The sequence below is a fragment of the Drosophila tropicalis genome, unplaced genomic scaffold (genome assembly GCF_018151085.1).
Source record: "Drosophila tropicalis isolate 14030-0801.00 unplaced genomic scaffold, ASM1815108v1 contig_979, whole genome shotgun sequence".
NCBI lineage: Eukaryota > Metazoa > Arthropoda > Insecta > Diptera > Drosophilidae > Drosophila > Drosophila tropicalis.
Window position 1 is genome coordinate 3,153,592 of NW_027173482.1, and position 21,141 is coordinate 3,174,732.

General features: G+C 37.1%; 1 protein-coding gene across 1 annotated transcript in view; it reads right to left on the reverse strand.

Moving 5' to 3' along the window:
- Positions 1 to 600: 600 nt before the first annotated feature.
- LOC137586292 (BOS complex subunit NCLN) overlaps positions 601 to 21,141 on the reverse strand; it is a 192,668-nt gene continuing 172,127 nt past the window's right edge. Inside the window, exons 5-6 of the mRNA XM_068302301.1 lie at positions 1,108 to 1,536; positions 601 to 1,055 (exon numbers count right to left, since the gene is read on the reverse strand). Coding sequence (XP_068158402.1) covers positions 687 to 1,055; positions 1,108 to 1,536 — 798 coding nt within the window. The 3' untranslated portion in view covers positions 601 to 686. The remainder of the gene's footprint in view (positions 1,056 to 1,107; positions 1,537 to 21,141) is intronic.

The following is a 21,141-nucleotide window of genomic DNA, read 5'->3' on the forward strand; positions in this document are numbered from 1 at the left end:
CACTGCACAAACAAAACATTTTAAACTGTAACTTGTGTTCGATTTATCCGATCTGATTGAAATTTCGGGATCTGATGTTTTATATAAAAAACTATCATATTAGTAAATTTCATAGGGATACTCCATTTTCCTCACGTATTTGTCTTATATAACTACATATATTATATAGTGGTCCGGTCCTGACAATTTTCATACTTTAACTGCTCCGAGCTATAAGTAGCTTAAATATCAAGTTTCATCCCGATAACTCTTAAGATAGGAGGGTGCAGTTGATTTGCACAGACGGACGGACGGACAGACGGACATGGCAATATCGACTCAGCTTCTCATGATCAAGAATATATATACTTTATGGGGTCGGAAACGTCTTCTTCTGTGCGTTACAAACATCTGACCAATTTTATAATGGCCTCTGCAAGGGTATAAAAAGACACTGATAAAAAATTTGAAATTTTACTTGCCTTAAACTGAAAGACCTTAAATTTTTATGAAGAGGCTTTAACCTTCATTTCGGTTCATCGTAATTAGCTACAAATATTCGTAAAATTAATTTTTAAACAAGCTGCCATATCCAAAAAGTCTGAATTTTTTTTTTTGGTCTTTGGTCCATAAAAATTAATTTATTAAAAATACAAAAAATTTCTACAATTTTTTCGGACATTGTTTTACTCCCACTTTTATATTTACTAATTTAATTTCCACTTGTTTCGATCTGATAAATTTCCATTAACTGCGCCCAAAGAGTGTGGTTGTTTTGAAAATTTAGATACTTCTTCGTAAAATCGGGGGAAGTTTTGTATAGCCAGATATACTGATACTAAATAGATTCCTATGACAAAAGTAAGGAAAAGATCAAAGATTGCGGGTTTAACGCGATACACGTTCATGTGTACATCGTTTCCATTATAAAACAGGAAATCTGGTTCCCGGACATCAGCTTTATCATATATAACCTTCACATTTTTTAGATATTTGCTAAAAGCATCCTTAATATCGTTATTTTCCAATATTGACTTAACTCCAAGGTAAGACATAACAGTTTGATCATTTATTTCCTGAAAAACAACGGTTAGTAGCAAGAAAAAAATAAATATTATGTATACTTACTAAGTAACCGGTGAAAATATTAGGTAACTGATCTAATTTATATATATAAGCAGCTAAGGCCTCTGAAATTATTTTGGAAGCTAGCATTACTTCGGTAATTATACGTGATTTATCGTCCGTAAATATAGAAGTTCGGATGGGGCTTTTGGATGCTTTCACAGATGACAACGTAAAGGCGGGATAACGTTTTATGCTAAAACGCTCGTGTTCCCATGCTAGTTTTAATTCAGCCAAATTAATTTTTTTATGCACGCCTTCGACAGTAAAATTTTTTCCATGTTGATCTGCGGCCAGTTTTAAAAGTTTGAAATATTGACTTATCGATGATTTTTCTTTGGGAGGTTTAGAGACATGCATAAAAAGTACATCTTTTTCATTGTGAGTTAAGCTTTGAATGATCGTATCCAAACACATTACGTATTCTACACCCTGTAATAAACATAAAATTTTTAAATTAGTTTAGGGACACCATATTCAAGCTGTTACTATAGCAAATAAAAATATGTAGAACATTCCGATTTTGACTATAACCAATTTTGGAATGCTTACATAAAGTCCTTTATAAGCAAAGTTGGTAAATTTCCGACAACAATGACATTTATTTAAAAGAAATCAAAGTCGAATCAATCAATGTAGTTAAACAACGCAAGTTGGTATGTATGGCCATTATAGGAAACGACGCATTTGAACTTTTAGCGCAAAGAAAGTAAAGTTTAGCTCATATGAGACGAAGGAAGTATTGAAATATTGAAATTGTCGCTCAGGTAAGAATTATTTCACGTCCCACTATCTCAAGTTTCGCGAAAATATAACAAGCGTGGGAAGACACTCGATTTGCGAAAAAATGGCCTAATTGCTTTTATTCTAAACATATAAAACATACGTTGGTGACTGCTCCAGTTTTGAAAACAAACAATCCCAAAGGATCCAGAAGATCAGCTTTTCTATTCTATCGAGTAAATCAAGTGTGTCATAGATAATAGATAGATATAATAACCTAAGACCAACCCAAAACAAATGTGGCAGCCACAGTAATGTCATTTCAGTTTTCAAGACTCCCAGTTTTTCCTCCAACATTAGGATAACATTGCAGTTGTTGCGACATTGATATAAAATAAACCATTGCTATAATATTGCCATTGCTATATATATATATATAATAAACTTTGATCAATTTTGCATAGATCTGCATTTAAGCGATCGCCAAAAATGGTTGGTTTCATAATAAATTTATTAATTTACGTAAGCCCCATTGAAAAAATTTAACACAAGGCGCTTTTTGTCCAAAACAACTATAACTGAAGCTGCCAACCTGATAGAAATGGAAAAATCGCAGTTTTTGACTTTAAAAAACATACTAAGGTGGCAGTTACAATTTTTAATTGACGTATGCAGTCATTTTTAAAAATTTTTGGTTTTAATTATGACTTTTGGAGCTCTTAGAAACAAGTTAATTTTTATTACGTTTGAACGGATTTATTTATTTTTAATAAAGTTTCAAAAAGCACACAAAGTTGAAAAACAGTTTTTTTTTTCTTACCAGATGTATTTGGGTTCTAACCGTACTTGAGTCATCAACAATCGAAATAGCAACTGACGTTTATCGTTACAGCTGATATTTCTAGCAGTAAAAGTGAATCAAACAGTGATTTCAAATCTCTAAAGAAAGAAAAGTTCAGTTCTTACGAATTTGAAGTCCTGCCAGTAGTGAGTGCAATCAAGAAGTGGCGTACAAATTTACTGGGCAAATCACACAGATCATCGTGAGGGGCGCTATGGCTTTAAAAAGGCCAAGAATTTGTTACAACGGAACTCTTTTATAACGGACTTGCGAGCAAAAGTCGAAAGAATAGTTAAAGGATGTGTGGAATGCCTTATTAATGATGCAAAACGAGGTAAAATAGAAGGATTTTTATTTGCGATATATAAATTTCAGGAACCTTTGGGAACATTTCATTTGGACCACGTCGATCCTTGCAATTGTAGATGGTTTTCTATCCAAAGAAATCTACTGGTACAGAGGAAGTTATTGACAAACTTAAAAAACAATCAACTATTTTTGGAAACCCGAAGAGAACTGTCACTGATAGAGAGAATGAAGGGAGTACGAAATTCACACCATTTACGGTTATGAGAGGACTTCACATGAATATAAAAGCTGACAATATGATAAAACTCATGCGAAGATGGTGGAGATTTAACCTGAAGAACACAACGAAATTAGGCAGAAAGTTCAAGAAAACATTCGGAAAATTCAGGAGGAAAATAAGTAAGAATTTAATCGAAATCGGTGGGAAAAATATCTTATGCAATAGTTGATTTAGTCGCCATTAAAAGACGTAATATGGTCCCCTATAAAGTAACAAACCCAAAGAAATATAGACGTTGTTGTGTTACGAAAGTAGGTAGACAGGAGGGACCTTACCAAACGACAACTGCAACCGAGTTTATTCAAAAATGGAGTTCGTTCGGGGTCCAAAAGCCGAATTTAGGATATGGCAACCCCGTGCAGTGAGAGCTTGCCGGGATATGGCATCTCTCTGAAAGAAAGGACAGAAGCGTGGTATCGCAAGTGAAGTCAGTGTGAAAAGAAGAGTCAACGCGTAGAGAATGAATTCGAGTCGGACTGAAGTTTACTTATAAAATACACAATACATATACCTATATATTTAATCTATTAGCACAAAGCCATATTGTCGTTAAACAATTGTAGTGGAGATCTTTTGTATGTTTTAATAATAATGACAAGATGAGCTTCTGCTCATTCTTAAGTTTGAATATCGAGTGAATCTTTATTTTTAGTTATTAAGTATGATTAGCCTTAATACATTATTAATATAAAGTTGTGTCGCTAAGGGAGAGCGTTGTATGCATGTATACATGTATATGCAAAGACAGGTGCATAACGCTTAGTAAAAATGCAGACGCGCAAATCCCACGCTGCTGGTTAGGTCATACATAAGTGGCTGATCGCATTAATAATAAGTTGATTTTTTCATTATATAACATAACTCTAACTCTATTGTATGCTATTTCTAATCTAAAGTTTACTTCTAGTCATTAAATTGTAAGGATCTACTTTATATATTTTTTTTTTAAATCTATGAGCTGCTTTGGTAATCTAATCCGAAACGCACGGTCAAAATTCTAAAGGAATGGCTCGAAAATCAAAGTTTTCTAAAGATGCAGTGACCGGCTCAAAGCCCAGATCTAAATCCGATCGAAAACCTATGGGCTCTAATAAAGAAGCAACTGTCGCGCTACAATACTTCGAAAAAGGACAATAGACGAGATTTTGAGTCGAGTCCAAGCGGAATGGAGCACTCTATCACACGGATTGAAAGAAAAATTGTGGTGGAAAAGTTTACATTTTTTATTCTCGGGACATTTCGTTCTTTGAAATTAGTGTTTCTCCCAATATCTTTGATATTTTTTGTCGAGAAGATTTTTAACCGAAGCATATAATATTTAAAGAATATACTGTCAAGAAAAAAAAAATCGGCAACCGAGTCGCCTGCTCAATAACAACTAACACTATTCCTGCCACATCAGCATCTGCTGGTGTGTCAAAAAACTAGCTTCGTCCCTTAACCTGGGTTACCAAAACGTTAGAGGACTGAAGTCTAAACATCCTAATAGATAGTCTTTCTTTTGGACATAACATTTTAGCTTTTACCGAGACGTGGCTAAAAACTGATATTGCTGATGCATCGGTTTTTTCCACAAACTTTTCTATATTCAGACGTGACCGGATTTTTCGCATAGGCGTTCTGATAGCTGATGATTTGAATATAAAGCGGACGTTAACGATACTATGTTCAGTACGTTCAAGTGGCTCCTACGACACCAGGACAAAGTCAAGCAGATAACTGCCCACCTTCCACCCGGCCGACTGAGAGGTGCAACCGTGTAACGCACGGCGTGGACAAATACAAAATAGGAAAAACAGACAAACAAATAATACTATAGCTATCTATTAACTAAATAGGAAAGGATATTACAATTCGTTGGCGGGTGCCAATTTCTTCTGGGTATGGTGGGCGAGTGATTAATTATGGAAAAGGCGGCACCATGGCTGATGACCTCTGGATAGAAGGCCGAATGAAAGGCGGGTGCCTTTCGGGACTTTGCTCTTTGGGTTGGATGTACGCGACTGAGCTGTCGATGTGCCAAAGCGTGTGGTGTAGCTTGTCACACCGATGGCATCCTGCTGTGCTCCTGCAGGAACCATTGGAATGCTCATGAACCAAACAGTTCGGTCATTATCCGTTGCTCAAGACTACCCGTAACCTGTCGTCAGCTCGTAGTCCTCGAATATGTCGACACTGGCAGAGCGCATGTGCGCCTTGACAAACGCGGCACCTGAAGCAATTGGAACTGCGTTCTAAATCGGATGATGCTTCTGTCCTTAGAGACATCTTCAAACTGCTGGAGGAGGTGGACCGAGACCTTCGGGATTTTCCAGTAACGGATCCACAGAGAACCCATCCGAACATCGTCTCGATCCCCACAAAAGAATCACCAACATTCTTGATGATTCGTTCCCCAAGGATATTGGGAAGTAGCTCGACTACAAGCACCAAATCCACAGCAGCGAATCCTGCTTAACCTTATTCGGGACGGCGCGGGACGGAAGTGCTTCAGCTACACTAGGCAGCACAACTGCTTGGAACTTTTGCAGCGGTTGGTCAGGAGGAGAAATCTGTAAGCGGCACACTTTGTCGCCTCTACCAGCATCGCATTGCCCAATGCCGCGAATGCTAGTTGAGACTTTGCAGCTTGGAGGATTAATCAATTCAAACATTCTTTGGGAAATAAAGGACGCTTCGGATCCCATATCAATCAAAGCGCGGATTTGAAACTGCTTGCCACGATGATGAATAGTTACCCTCGCAGTACCCAGGAGGCCAGTGTTGCGAGTGGAGGCGAAGTAACTTCCCACGTTTACATGAGGGCTGCTGGAAGAATCGGAGGACGCACGATTCGGAACTATACAAGCATCAGGTGCTGAGGTCTCTTGCAGTTGAGCGGAAAAGGCCTGAGCTCGTGCCGTAGGTTTTCGGCTTACGGATGGAAAGGACTGACCGCTAGAGCTTGGTTGAAGGACATCTGTGGCCTCCAGTACACGGTGGCGATCAGTTAGGAATCGATTCAGGCCGTCCGAGGATGAGACGGCGGTCTTATTTGGAACGGACTGTTCCCACAACAGAAGGGTGGATTTTGGCATTTTGCTCGTACAGATTGCTATGACAAGGATATCCCAATTGTCTGTACGAGCCCCGGAAAGCTCAAGACCGGTTAAGCAACCTTGAATTGACGTCTGCAGTTCTCTCAACGCTTTGCCAGACTCTTGTGTTACACCTGGGATCTGTAGAAGCTGCTTGGCTTGGCTCATAATCAATAATCGATTATTTTCGTATCGCGCAGTGAAGTTATCCCACGCGGACTGGAACCCTTCATTGGTCAAGGGTGACCTAGAAACAATGGCTCTGGCTTCACCGCGAGTTTTGCAACTTAAGTGGTAAAGTTTTTCCACTTGTGTTAGGCTTGGATTATGGATAAAAATCGCGGTAAAGAAATCACGGAATGTAGGCCAAGCCAGACTGTCTCCGTTGAAGATTTCGACTTCGCACGGGGGGACTGTGTGGCTTTGATGGGTGGAATCGACGGAGAACCTCTCCAAACAAAGTCCCGCCTCGTACATATACCATATAACAATATTCATGTTTAGCTTTAATTGTAGCTATGTGCTTCGGACTATCTTGGTTCTTTTGAGCCGTCAGGGCTTTATAGCATCGTGAAAACTCTGCCTCGACCTTTATCCAAAGTGACTTAAGCTGGTCTAAGTGTATTTTAATGGAGACGAGTGGCACATCGTCAGCTAAAGCCTGGGCCTCGCGAGCCTCGAACGCCGTAATGGCTAGCACACGGCAACAAAGTCGGAAAGAGACATCGTAGAGTGTTCTCTGAGCTATTACGAATCGAATGGAAACAAATAACTTCGTGGAATTAGAACTCTCAAGAGAGGAGATTGAAACGAAGCTGTAAGTGGACTGTTTAATTTAAGGATAGAGGAGTGAGAAGGAAAAATGTCTCTTCTCTTTAATGGACACAATGAATAAGCATAGATAGCATAAATGAAATTAGAAGGATTTATAATTTTCCTCGCAGTTGTGTGAATAATTATAAGGATATATAGTCACTTGGATATTAAAATTTATACAATGCACATTGGGTAAAATTCCCAAAATTTTGGCATAAATTAAAATTTTTTTTTTTGAAAAATCTGATTTTTTTTATTTGTTTCTAATTAAAAACATTCCAATAAGTGTAAAAATTATTTTTAAAAATTTTTAGGGAGTTCCCTTAATGTTTTACGCTTATTCAAAGTCAGCTGTTTGAGGGTTGCATTGGTTATCGAAAAAAACGCGGGAAAGCTTCTTTGACTTTCAAAGTAAACAAAACAAAAGTATTTGCATTTGTGAAAAAGTTTTATCATGGAAAAAATCAACGAAGGTATGTAAAATGAGATGTTTGTGTAGATTTTGTAGTTTTTGTTATACTTCCGGTTGGAGTTTTGGGAGAAAACGCTTCTGAAGCTCGAAATAAAATTTATAAAAACGATCGAAAATCACATGCTAGAAAGTGCAGCCGGTTGGAAAATATAAGTGATGTATTCAACAGAGCACTTGACTCATCTGACCCACTTATTTCAAGCCTTAATTTAAAAGCACGAGCTAAAGCAAATAGGAAGAAGAAAATACCCACAGAAGTTCTTGAACTTTTAGAGGAACATTCTTACGAATCTTCTAAGACACTTGGAAAGAATGCTGTTTCAACAGAAAGCCAAGAAGAGGAATATGATTCCCAGGATGATGAAGACATTGAAGTTAATTGTATTGAGTTGGAAGAAGAAGAATCAGAAGAAGAAGATAATGAATAAGTTGAAGCATTTGCCCAGGTAAGAAAAGCAAATTGAAAAAATATTTCATTGACCTCTGCTAATCTATTTTGTTTTTTCTAGCAATCTAAATGAATCAAAACTAGCCTTAAACATCTAAGTACATAAATATATTTAATGTTTAATAAAATATATATATAATATATATATAGGTTATAATATAATTAACATAGCATATACACAACGAATATGTAAGCAACAATATTAATTTTAATATTAAAATAAATTTTTAAAAAAGGGCGGAGGTGTGGGCGTGGCCAATTTCAAAATCCGAAATTACTAAAAACTCATACTAATATACATAATAAATTTCAGGCTTCTATCTCTTCAGGGACAATTAATGCCGAAAATTCGGCATTTTTACCCATAGTGCAATGTGGAAATATGTTGAAATTTATAAGAGTATTTAAAAGATATGAAAAATTTGACATCAGTAGGATTGGGAGTGCCGATAACTTTTCAATGACGAAAAAAAACTCGAAATTAGTTTTCATTAAACGGACAAGATCAATTTCATGGATCTGTGAGGAAGAGATCAAAATGCACCAAGACAAGCCAAAATATTAATTCCATATAAATAAAATTGTACTTATTTTTCTTTAGAAAATATTTTGCGAATTAAATTCAATCAGTCGATTGAATTTTTTTTTTTTTTTTTGCACAATACTAAAATCACGACGGAAAAAATGGATGTCGTGACTGAGTCACGAGTTGGCTCAAGTGTCAGCACTGATGAGACTTGAGTGTCAGCAATGATCGGGGGTCAGCTGATCTGCCGTGGTATATGTTTTGTGAATTTAATTAATTATTAAGGGGTTATATACCTTCTTTGTCGAAGAAAAAGAGAAAAGTTTGGAATTTTTTGTAAGTATGTAGCAATTATTTCATTAGCCGAATGTTTTTATTTTTTGATAGTACACTTTATTAACAATGTTTGCACAAAATTTCGTGGAAAAATATTGAATTTTTTTTAAGTCGTTGCCGTTTCTCTTAAAGATCTTTTTTTGGAAGAGCCTTCCGGTGATAATTCCCCAGGTCGAACAGGTCAATTGAAACCATAAAAGTAAACAAATTTCATTAGTTTTGTGTATTTCCTTGTGCTTGAACGATCGTTTATATAATTTTTTTTGTGCATGCGGGAACGTTTTATGCTAAAAATTAAAAATTCATTTGTATTTGTACATATGTATGTTTGTACGTACGTAGATACGTACATATGAGTGTGCTTGCCGCGGCAAAAATTATTACAAGTATGTATGGATGTACAAATTATTTTGCATAAATAATTTACGCCGGTAGACTAATGATCAGCCCGTAGAGTTGACTCGTGAAAATCAGAGGGTTAAGATGACTACACCAGAAGTCACAGGAATCGATTTGAAAAAAGAAGACTAAAAAATTACCTTCTGTTTTTTATTTGATAAATATTCACGAACCCAAGAAAGGAAAAGAGGTTTAAACCCAATGTCGTTCAGTTTAGAAAGTAATAGAGTATGATTAACAGAATCAATGGCTTTGCTGAATTCAGTGTATATGACATCAGTTTCTTTAGCATTTTTATACCCCTTGGTTATTATAGAGGTAAATTCTAAAAGGTTAGTGTGGCGAAATAATAATAAATAATAACACAGGCCGACATTTTTGAGGTCATGAAAAAGTGTTTGAAGTTCAATAGGTCTCCTATAGTAATTGGGGGCTGCTAATCACGGCCCTATACTTAGTTTTTCTCCATCACGTCAGGATTTCGAAAAAAATGCGTTCAAATTATTCAAAATGACCTAATTTGCAATATATTTTTCCATAATATAAGCATAATATTGTACTAAAAACATTATTATTTTATCCTATTAATATATTAGGCTTGATTGAAAAGGAATTTACAAAATATCAAAGAGTTATTTCTTTGTTATAATGGATAATATCTTACACTCCGGATATAGTTCTATAATGAGTAAAATTTCAACCAAAAAGTATGCTATAGGGATTTCAAGAATTCTCTGCTTTTAAATTTTAAAGAATTGTGGGAATTTGCTGCGTCTTACAAATTGTATATTAGTTATATGTGCAAACAAGAACTAATTTTCTTACACAAAATATTCTAAAATCCGTAAAAAAAGTTTAAAATTTTTGTTTCAAACTTTCTATAGTATACTTTTGGGTGCCTATTTTTCAACCCCAGATCTCCAGATTTCACAAAATCTAGACGTGATGGACAAAAACCAAGTATGCAGTTAGAATCAGCGTACCCGAATTACTTAAGAACACCTCTCAAGTTAACGTCAGCAAAAATCATGTCGGCCTGTGTAATTTGACGAGTCACCAACTGCAGCAGTCAACTTGTTCGGGTGGATATTCGCATTCACAACCGGGCTCTTAAATGATATCAATTGCTGTACATTGGGAATTAACGGTGAATGAGACCGGTCGGGAACGATAATGTTTTCATTAAGGCTGGCAAAGTCAGTCTTTTGTAACTCATTTGAACCAAGTAATGGTAAAAGCAAGGGCAGATCAATTTTTATACCCTTGCAAAAAGGGTATATTATTTTTGGTCAGAAGTGTGCAACGCATAGAACGAAGCATCTCCGACCATACAAAGTATATATATTCTTGATCAGCACGACGAGACGAGTTCAAATAGCCATGTCCGTCCGTCCGTCAGTCCGACCGTCTGGATCAACGCAAACTCCTCCTAGACCGTAAGAGCTACAGAGCTGAAATTTTGCACATAGGCTTGTACATACTGCAGGGGTTGTATATCTCGGATTCAGCCGGATCGGACCACTATATCATATAGCTCCCATACAAACCCCAAAGTCACGAACAGTGACTTTTCTCAATAACTTCGTTATTTTCTGTGCTATTATCGTGAAACTTAATATTAGAGAGATTATTATGCCTATAAACTACTGTGCCAATTGATCAAGATCGGGTGACTATATCACATAGCTCCCATAAGAACGATCGGTCGAAAACAGTGACTTTTGTAAATAACTTCGTTACTTTTAACGCGATTGCTTTCAAATTAAACATTTGTTAGTTTAATATATATGTTAATGACTGTGCCACATTTGATCAAGATCGGGCGACTATATCATATAGCTCCCATAGGAACGATCGGTCGAAAACAGTGACTTTTGTAAATTACTTCGTTACTTTTAACGTGATTGTTTTCAAATTAAACATTTCTTAATTTAATATATCTGTTAATGACTGTGCCGAATTCGATAAAGATCGGGTGACTATATCATATAGCTCCCATAGGAACGATCGGTGGAAAACAGTGACTATGATCAATATCTTCGTTATTTCCTATGATTGTAGGCCATTTTTTCGCAAACATAAGCCTTTGTAGATAAAACGTTCTTTCACATTGATGGATAGGTAAGGAAAGAGTTACTAAAAAAGTTGCAAGGGTATACAAACTTTGACGCGGTGGAAGTTAGCCCCGGCCCTCTGGTTAAATTTAATGTAGGATGAAATTTGTCTTCGGGAAGAACAAATGGTTCGATCCTAGAAACATGACGATAAGAAGACTCAAATACAAAAATTAAATCTAACGATTTTCCATTAGAATTTAGGACAGGATTGACTTGGGATAAAAATAAGCCCGGACACATCGAACACTACAATCGTCATCGTTTTTAAGAGATCATTCCCAGGTGATACCGGTAATTCCTTAATATTCGCATTCTCAACCGGGCGAGAACGGTATCAATTGCTGTACATTGGGAGTGAACAGTGCATGAGGCTGGTCGGGAACGATAAGAGGCACTGGCGGATCAACAGATAAAGAAACACCCCAAGGACTGGTTCTTTTACGTTTTGGAGACTCATTCATAACCGAATAGCTTCTAAACTGAGTCTCCACCGCAGTAAACTCCGCTTGGAGTTTGTTAAAACCTGCCCTCAAAGTGTCAAAACTATCTCTAGTCCGCCTCATAAATGAGCGCATCCAGCAAGCATCACATCCATATTTTAAGCCACCACCTTTAGCAATAGACTCCTTGATTCTGCCTGTGTAACCTGCACACTTAACGTGAACCGCATTGTCACACAACCAACAAAGATCATGGGAGTCAACCGCATTAGTGACAACTATGCAATTATTTTTTGAACAGACAACCATTTTATCAAAAAGTTTAATTTAATTAAAAAAGGAAATACAAAAAATAAAAAATAAAAATTGTAAAGGTAAAAAATCTGTGTATAAGAATATACTGACCAGTTCTGACACAAGGGTTAATGTGCAGAGTAAGCCTTCACAACTAAAGAAATTAACAAGCAAGAATACACAAAAATAAAAACACGTATCACAGAGTCGCGGGTGGCCAAAAGACGAGAGCGCAAATCAAACAAGAATAGGAAAGAACGGGAGAGCGCGTCAAATTGAACACATGCAACAACATGTAACAACATACGCAAGAGCGCGAGAGTTAGTTACAACGGTAAAGACACAAAAGCAAAAGAGATAAGCAAAACAACAACACCGCTAATGCAAGTATTGTTGTAAGTTTTATGATTAATGTATATTTAAATAAAAGCACAAAAGCGACTGCAAGAATTCGCGAAATGAAAATAAAATTCGGATGCTGAAATTATTATTAAGCCAATAATGAGATTAAAAGTTATAGAAAAGTATTATCTCGTGAGAAAAAAAATCAAATTTGATAAGCGCAAAAAAAACAAGTCCGTCCTCTGCAACGAGTGTTGACATGTTATACGTTGGGCTTAAAAGAGTTACGAGATTGCTTTTGCAAATCTTCTATATATTTTGAAGTTTGTATGTCAATACAAGTAAGTTCTATGGATTTGGGTACTTCACTTATTCCCTGTATGTTTATAATTTGATTTGGCTGAATGCATTGAAAAGTGTCGGAATTTTCTTTTAAGATATATATTTCCGCACCTGTATCTGTTAAAAGTACTAACTGTTTTCCTTTTGCCACATTTCTGAAAGTAACGAACGTATTTTGACTAAGACTGTTAACGCGAATCTTGCTGTTTCTTACGGCTAAGTATCTAAAGGTGTTTGGGACTTTCCCGAAGTGTTCTGTGCCACTCTGACATTATTATTGCTGTTATTGTTATAACCGTTCTGTTGGTTATTTTCTCTATTATTATTTCTGTTATTTCCTCTGTTGTTCCTTCTGTCATTATTCTGGTTTTGCTGGTAATTCTGGCCGTTATGGCGATTATTATAATTATTATAATAACCACGTCCATTTCCTCTACCGCGATAATTATATCTGTTATAATAGTTACCGCGGCCTCTTTGGGCGAACAATACAGAGCTAAAATTTTCCAGTCATTTCAGTCATTTCATTGTTTTGAAGTTTCCAGGCTCTATTATTGTCTTTTCTTTCTAAATTGTTCAGCATGTTCTGCTGATAGGCTTCCAAAGCTTCCAACAGCTGTCGAAAACTGTTTAATTCCGTTGTGTATTCGTCGGCCGTTTTTCCTTTTTGTGACACCTTTGACAATCGAGCTTTTACTACATCGGATGTTTCACCGACTGTACTCTCTTGCGATTTCTTTATTATTGCATCGATTGTTGTAAAATGTTGAATATTACATAGTGTAGGGCCAATCATTTTGTATTTTATTACCTCAACAGCTATGTTTTCGAAATCTCCTTTGGTCGCATTAACCAACCTCAAAGCTCTTATAAATCTTTGAAGATGCTCTTTTTGGCCATTGAACTCTGGAATGGCGCTCGGGATATCTTTCAAATATGCTCTTTGAGCAGGTGCTTCTGCCATTTTGTCTTTTTCATTTATGACACTCGTGTGGAATTTTAATTCTGATTCGTTGTTTTTTACAGGCAATGTGTCTAGTTCTATTTCGTTATCTTTCTTAGATAATGTCAATAGATCACGGATTGTTAGACCGTTTAGATCTTTTTTCTCTATTTCTTCCTCGCTTGTTTCGGATTCTTCACGTTCTATTTCTATTTCTTCTTTACATGTGAATTCTTGATTTTTATTAGTGTCTATACTGAAAGGTGAATTAAGTGCGGTAGGTACAAGAATATGTAGATTGTATTTTTCTTTTAGAGTGAGTAGGTTTGCACGCAGCTTGATCAATAGACTAGAAATCTTTGACCAGTTCGTTTTACGTATCTTTTTTCTATTGACATGCATTAATTTTCATACCTCATTGAAAGAGTCAACTAGAATTTTTCCTTCTGAATGTTCCTATTCTGGGTTACACATTTGTAAGATTTTTTTAAAAATTTTTTTTATGCCTTGGATAAGGAGAAAAATTTCTTAACATTCCATGCTTAAGATTTTTATTTTTAGTTTTTAATCCTCTAACACTATGTCCTCATCTAAGTCTCTTATATTAATGGTTTCTATATTTGGTTTAAAAATATAATGTACACATTCTGTTGAGATTTATTCAACTTCATGGGTTTACAGAGCTATTGATGGATAAATATATATTAGTAGTGAATAGATTATTTGTGGTAGAACTAAGACAAATAGGACCGGCATAGACGGTGCCATATACGAGATTGCATCTTGTGCGTATAGGGTTGCCAGATGGGCGGGTGACAAAGTAGGCTGCCAGATGTATTTGCAATACTTTCCTTCAGATGGGGCCTTATTTGTCTATTTTTTGTACACCCAACAGTGTCACACAGGACTCATGCTTTGCTGTTCCCAGTCCTTTGGTTAAAACGTTTGCGGGCATTTCACTTGTTGAGATGTAATCAATGCGAAGGTCGCCTTTGTCCACCAGTTCCCTTATAAAATGATGACGGATGTCGACATGCTTTGTCCTCTTGTGGAATAGAGGATTTCGAATGAGGGCCAGGATGATTTCGAATTGGCCAGCTCCTTGATTGTCGTTGTAGATTATGGTGGAACGGAGCGAGCCAAAAATCTCTTGTAGGAAAGATCTTAGATGTACAGCCTCTTTAGACGTCTCAGATAGGGCCATGTATTCCGCCTCTGTACTAGAAAGAGCGACAAAAAGATCTACGATCATCAATATTAGCAGCCCATTCGGCGTCAGCATAGCCAACCAAATCTTTTCCGGTTTTTTTATATATTAGTCCATGGTCTTGAGTTGAGTAAATAACGAAGTACCCTTTTGGCTGCAACCCAGTGTTGTTTCTCGTAACAATTATTATACTGGCTAAGAAGACTTACAGTATGTGCAATGTCAGGGAGCGTTTAAGTTGGTTTAAGTATGTAACAAATGTGCAAAGAGCTATTAACTCTCATGTTAATGTATCAACAAAGAGATCGCCATTTGAACTAATGCTGGGTATTCGAATGAACAATGGGCCAGAGAATCGGATTCTTAAGTTGTTACAGGAGGAAGTATGCGATAAATTTGATGAAGAGAGACAGTCGATGAGAGCTTCTGCCAAACGAGAAATTACTAACGCCCAGGAAGCATACAAGAAACAATATGATTCAAAACGTAAGATGGATAACATATCTAAAGTTGGAGATTTGGTAGCGATTCGGCGTACACAGTTCGTTGCTGGTCGCAAGCTTGCGAGTGAATATCTTGGTCCGTACGAGGTTATAGCAGCTAAACGATGCGGAAGGTATAATGTTAAGAAACAACCAGGACAACCGGAACAACCAGGATTCGGACGAGTTGTCATCGGGGTATATGAGGCCATCCTGATTAGATGTGTGCTGGATTGCTGGTCGTTTTTGTAGCCCTGGTGATTGAGAGAAGAGTAAGAAAGTAGCAGGGAGTCGAGAAGTAGCGTCGTCTTCGAAAAGTTGTCAGCGAAAGAAGTCGAAAGTCGTCGGTACAAATAAGTTGAAAAAGTCAAGTCGTTATAAGTTGAATATTAAACGTTGTATTTAATTAAGTATAATTTGTGAACCTTAATGATACTATTCGTTTTTTGTAAACTGATCTAACTTTATAACTCCCTATTTGTTATACCCTTGCAAAAAGGGTATATTAATTTTGGTCAGAAGTGTGCAACGCATAGAACGAAGCATCTCCGACCATACAAAGTATATATATTCTTGATCAGCACGACGAGACGAGTTCAACTAGCCATGTCCGTCCGTCCGTCCGTCCGTCCGTCCGTCCGTCCGTCTGGATCAACGCAAACTCCTCCTAGACCGTAAGAGCTACAGAGCTGAAATTTTGCACGTAGGCTTGTATATACTGCAGGCGTTGTATATCTCGGATTCAGCCGGATCGGACCACTATATCATATAGCTCCCATACAAACCCCAAAGTCACGAACAGTGACTTTTCTCAATAACTTCGTTATTTTCTATGCTATTATCGTGAAACTAAATATTAGAGAGTTTACTACGCCTATAAGCGACTGTGCCAAATTTGATCAAGATCGGGTGACTATGTCACATAGCTCCCATACAAACGGCCAAGTCACGAACAGTGACTTTCTCAATAACTTCGTTATTTTCTGAGCTATTGTCGTGAAACTTAATATTAGAGAGTTTACTACGCCTATAAGCGACTATGCCAAATTTGATCAAGATTGGGTGACTATATCATATAGCTTCCATACAAACGGCCAAGTCACGAACAGTGACTTTCTCAATACCTTCGTTATTTTCTGAGCTATTGTCGTGAAACTTAATATTAGAGAGTTTACTACGCCTATAAGCGACTATGCCAAATTTAATCAAGATCGGGTGACTATATCATATAGCTCCCATAGGAACGATTGGTCGAAAACAGTGACTTTTGTAAATAACTTCGTTACTTTTAACGCGATTGCTTTTAAATTAAACATTTCTTAATTTAATATATATGTTAATGACTGTGCCGAATTTGATAAAGATCGGGTGACTATATCATATAGCTCCCATAGGAACGATCGGTGGAAAACAGTGACTTTGATCAATATCTTCGTTATTTCCTATGATTGTAGGCCTTTCTTTCGCAAGCATAAGCCTTTTTAGATAAAACGTTCTTCCACATTGATGGCTAATAGGTAAGGATAGAGTTACCAAAAAAGTTGCAAGGGTATACAAACTTTGACGCGGTCGAAGTTAGCCCCGGCCCTCTGGTTGTATACAAATAAATCCATTACTTTTGGAGACTCGTCCTTGTGCTATCGGTTAACATAAAAACAATCAGTGCTGAAGTTGTGAAATGGTTGAAAGTTGGTTAAAATCATTTAAAGTTGTAAGTTGCTATTGTAAGATTCCCGAGAACAGTTGTGAAATTAAAAGAGAGTTGTTGTTGTCGAACAAAAGCGGTAATGTCAAAAACGAAGCGTACGCGGGCGACGAAATGTCCCGACAAAGCGAGACCTTGAAAAAAAGCTGACGAAATCGAAATACTGGAAGAGAGTCAAGAAATTGGATGCATAACAAGAGCCAGAGAAGTACGCGAAGCGTTGATGCTGAATATGGCCGAAAAACGAGAAGAGAACACGAAAGAGAACAAAAAGGAAGAAGAGAACACGATGTTGAAAAATTTGATACATTTGATACGCTGAAACTTGAAGCTGACGAAGTGAAACAGGGTGACTCAGCCATTCAAGCAGGTGATTTAGTACCCAACTATGATGGACAAAGTATGCCTGTGGAGATGTGGTTCAATAATTTTGAACTGAATGCTGAGGCCTATGGACTAATTATGAAACAAAAATTTGTTCAGGCACGTTCTAAAATGACTTAAGTTGCAAATTTGTTTTTAGATTCAACTCCAGTACGTATTATCATAATGATATTCATGACCAATTGGAAAACGAATTTGGCACGACGTATGCAGCGCTAATATACATCAGAAGCTACGTGAGCGTAAGATGCAAACAGAGGAAACATTTCATGTTTCATATGAAGTCAATCGCAGCGGAAAGCAATATATATATTAAATCGGTACTGCGCTATATAGTAGATGGTTTGAACACGACTTAAAGATCAACTTATATTGCGCCCAGTCATTCAGAGAACTATGTACGTGAAATAATGAAATCTATAAGCACGTAATGGAAACGGCAATGGAGCATCTTAGAAAAGAATGCAATGTGACAACAAAATTTTTTCGCTGCAATGGTGAGGGTCATATCTCAAAAAACTGTCTAAGGATTGCGAATGTTGGTGAAGTGTATAATTCGAAGCGCTTAAAGACTGCAGACATTGGTGTAGTAAAAAATCCAAAACGCATAAAGGAAGTGAACATAAAAGGTTGCAACATTAATGCTTTGGTTGACACAGGAGCGGATGTATCTTTGGTGTCCAGAAGCGCTGTACAGAAGATTAGAGGTAAATGTCTGCAGAAAGCTGTCAAGAATCTGATTGGTCTAGGCGGGAAAGTTACTCATCCGCTTGGTACTTTTGAAGCTGAGGTCAAGGTGGACGACGTCCAGACAGTCCAAAAATTTGTTGTGGTCGCAAACGAAGATGTGCCGTATGATGTTATACTCGGTTTTGACTTTATGGAAAAGTTCTTCGTTACGTCGTCAGAAGCAGGATATAAATTTTATCCCCCTGCTGGGGACAAAACTTCGGAGGATAATCAGTTCAGTATTTTTAATGTAACAGAAATCGATTCTGATATAGATGTACCCTCAGATATCGAAAATGACGTGCGAGCAATGATCGATAACTATAAATCTGTTGAACACCCAACCGTTGAAGAGAGAACCCAGAGTGCTGCAGGGCTAGTAGCAGAATCATCCAATTTTGCCAGTCGAGTCGTTGAGGTGAAAAAGAAAAACGGCAGCTATTGAATCTGCGTAGAACGAAAGCTTAACAGTATGGTGTTGAAGGATGGATTTCTGGTTCCGATAACTGACGATGTCCTAGAGAAGCTGCAGGCCGCAAAGTTTTTTTACAGTCATGGATTCACAGAACGGATTTTTTCACGTGCCGATTGAAGAAACAAGTAAAAAATACACAGCATTTGTGACAAAGGAGGGATTATTCGAATTCAACAAAGCTCCGTTTGGGTTCTGTAATTCACCTGCAGTATTTTCCGATATGTGACAAATGTTTTTCAACCGTTGTTAAGTGCTGACATGCTGGAAATGTATATGGATGATATTATAATCCATGCAACGACAGCAGAAGAATATCTCAATAAGATGAAGAAAGTTTTTGACACAGCAGCAGCGTTTGGACTTAAAATTAAATGAAAGAAGTGTCACTTTCTAAAAAACACTGTTGATTTTCTGCGCCATACGATCTACGATGGACAAATTAAGCCAGGACAAGAGAAGACCAAAGCTGTCAACAAGTTTAAAGTACCAGAAAACATTAAGGCAATTCAATCATTTCTGTGCTTAACTGGATTTTTTCGCAAGTTTATTAAGGGGTATTCAATTATTGCCCGATCATTGACTGATCTTTTGCGTAAAGTCGTTGCTTTTAGGATGGATGCGGTTGCACTCAATGCTTTTGAAGAATTAAAAAGAGCTCTCACTGTCGAACCAGCACTGAAACTATATGATCGCAATGCCAACACAGAAATTCACACAGACGCGTCAAAAATGGGATTTGGAGCAGCATTGTTGCAATGGAAGGATGGACAGTTGCATCCAGTGTGGTTTTGGAGCAAAAAGTCTTTGGAAACTGAGGCTCGACAGCATAGCTGCATTTTGGAAGCGAAAGCAGTATACCTTGCCTGCCAAAAAGGCATCAAGTTTAAAGTTGTTACTGATTGCGCAGCCTTTAAGCAAACAATAAACAAGAAGGATGTTCCTAGAGACGTGGCGCGATGGATTGTCTATTTGCAGGATTTTAACTTCGATGTGGAGCATAGAGCTGGAGAAAGACTTAAACATGTGGATTGTCTCAGTCGCTATTCACAAGGAATTATGATTATACGATCGGAAACGTCGGCACGATTTAAAAAAGCACAGAAAGAGGATACAATGTCAAAGGCTCTGATTGAATTGTTGCAAAATCAACCCTGTGAAGATTTTATATTAAAAGGCGGTCTTTTATACAAAACGGTTGGCGGTAATGAACTTTTGGTTGTCCCGAAGCAAATGGATAAAGAGCTCATTGTTGAAGCCCACAATAACGGTCACTATGCGATGCAAAAGATGATGCATGCAGTTCAGCAGTCTTATCGCACTTAGAGTCAAAAGTTGCCCGAGTTATTAATAACTACGTCAAATGCATAATTTATAACAAAAAGTTTGGCAAAAAGGAAGGATTGATGCAGGTGATAGACAAAGGAGATAGACCATTAGAAACGATACATGTGGATCATCTTGGGCCTTTAGACGCAACATCAAAGCAATATAACGCCTTCACGAAATTTGGTCTATTTGGTCTATATTTGTTGTGTTTAGCAATCTTATGACTGCGTTTCGGGAGTTGGTTAGTAAACACCATGCTGAATTTCTTGACTTGGAATCAATACAATATTTTCTTGTGAATTTATCTCAACTTTTCGGACAATTCGGGATCTTGCTAGCAAAACTATTGAATTGTTATCAGAACTGTTCGATATTGGTACATATATCGGATATTTTGGATTATTGGGTCTAATTAATCTAATTGATAGTTGTATTATCTGATGAAATCGATTCCTAATATTCCATCACATGGAATAGCGAAATGGGAATTCACGATGTGAAAGTCGTGTGGGACTATATATTTTGAAGATTGTATTTCAACAGAAGTAAACCCTATGGATTTGGTTACTTCAATATGCAACAGCAGAACATGCTGAAAAATTTAAAAACTAAAGACAATAATAGAGGCTGGAAACTTTAAAACAATGAATGAAGCCATCACGAAGTACCTAGAACAGAGTACTGAATTAACTGGAAACTCCAACTCTATATTGTTCGCCCAAAGAGTCCGCGGTAACTATTATAACAGATATAATTATCGCGGTAGAGGAAATGGACGTGGTTATTATAATAATTATAATAATCGCCATAACGGCCAGAATTACCAGCAAAACCAGAATAATGACAGAAGGAACAACAGAGGAAATAACAGAAATAATAATAGAGGAAAAACCCAACAGAACGGTTATAACAATAACAGCAATAATAATGTCAGAGTGGCACAGAACACTTCGGGAAAGTCCCAAACACCTTTAGATACTTAGCCGTAAGAAACAGCAAGATTCGCGTTAACAGTCTTAGTCAA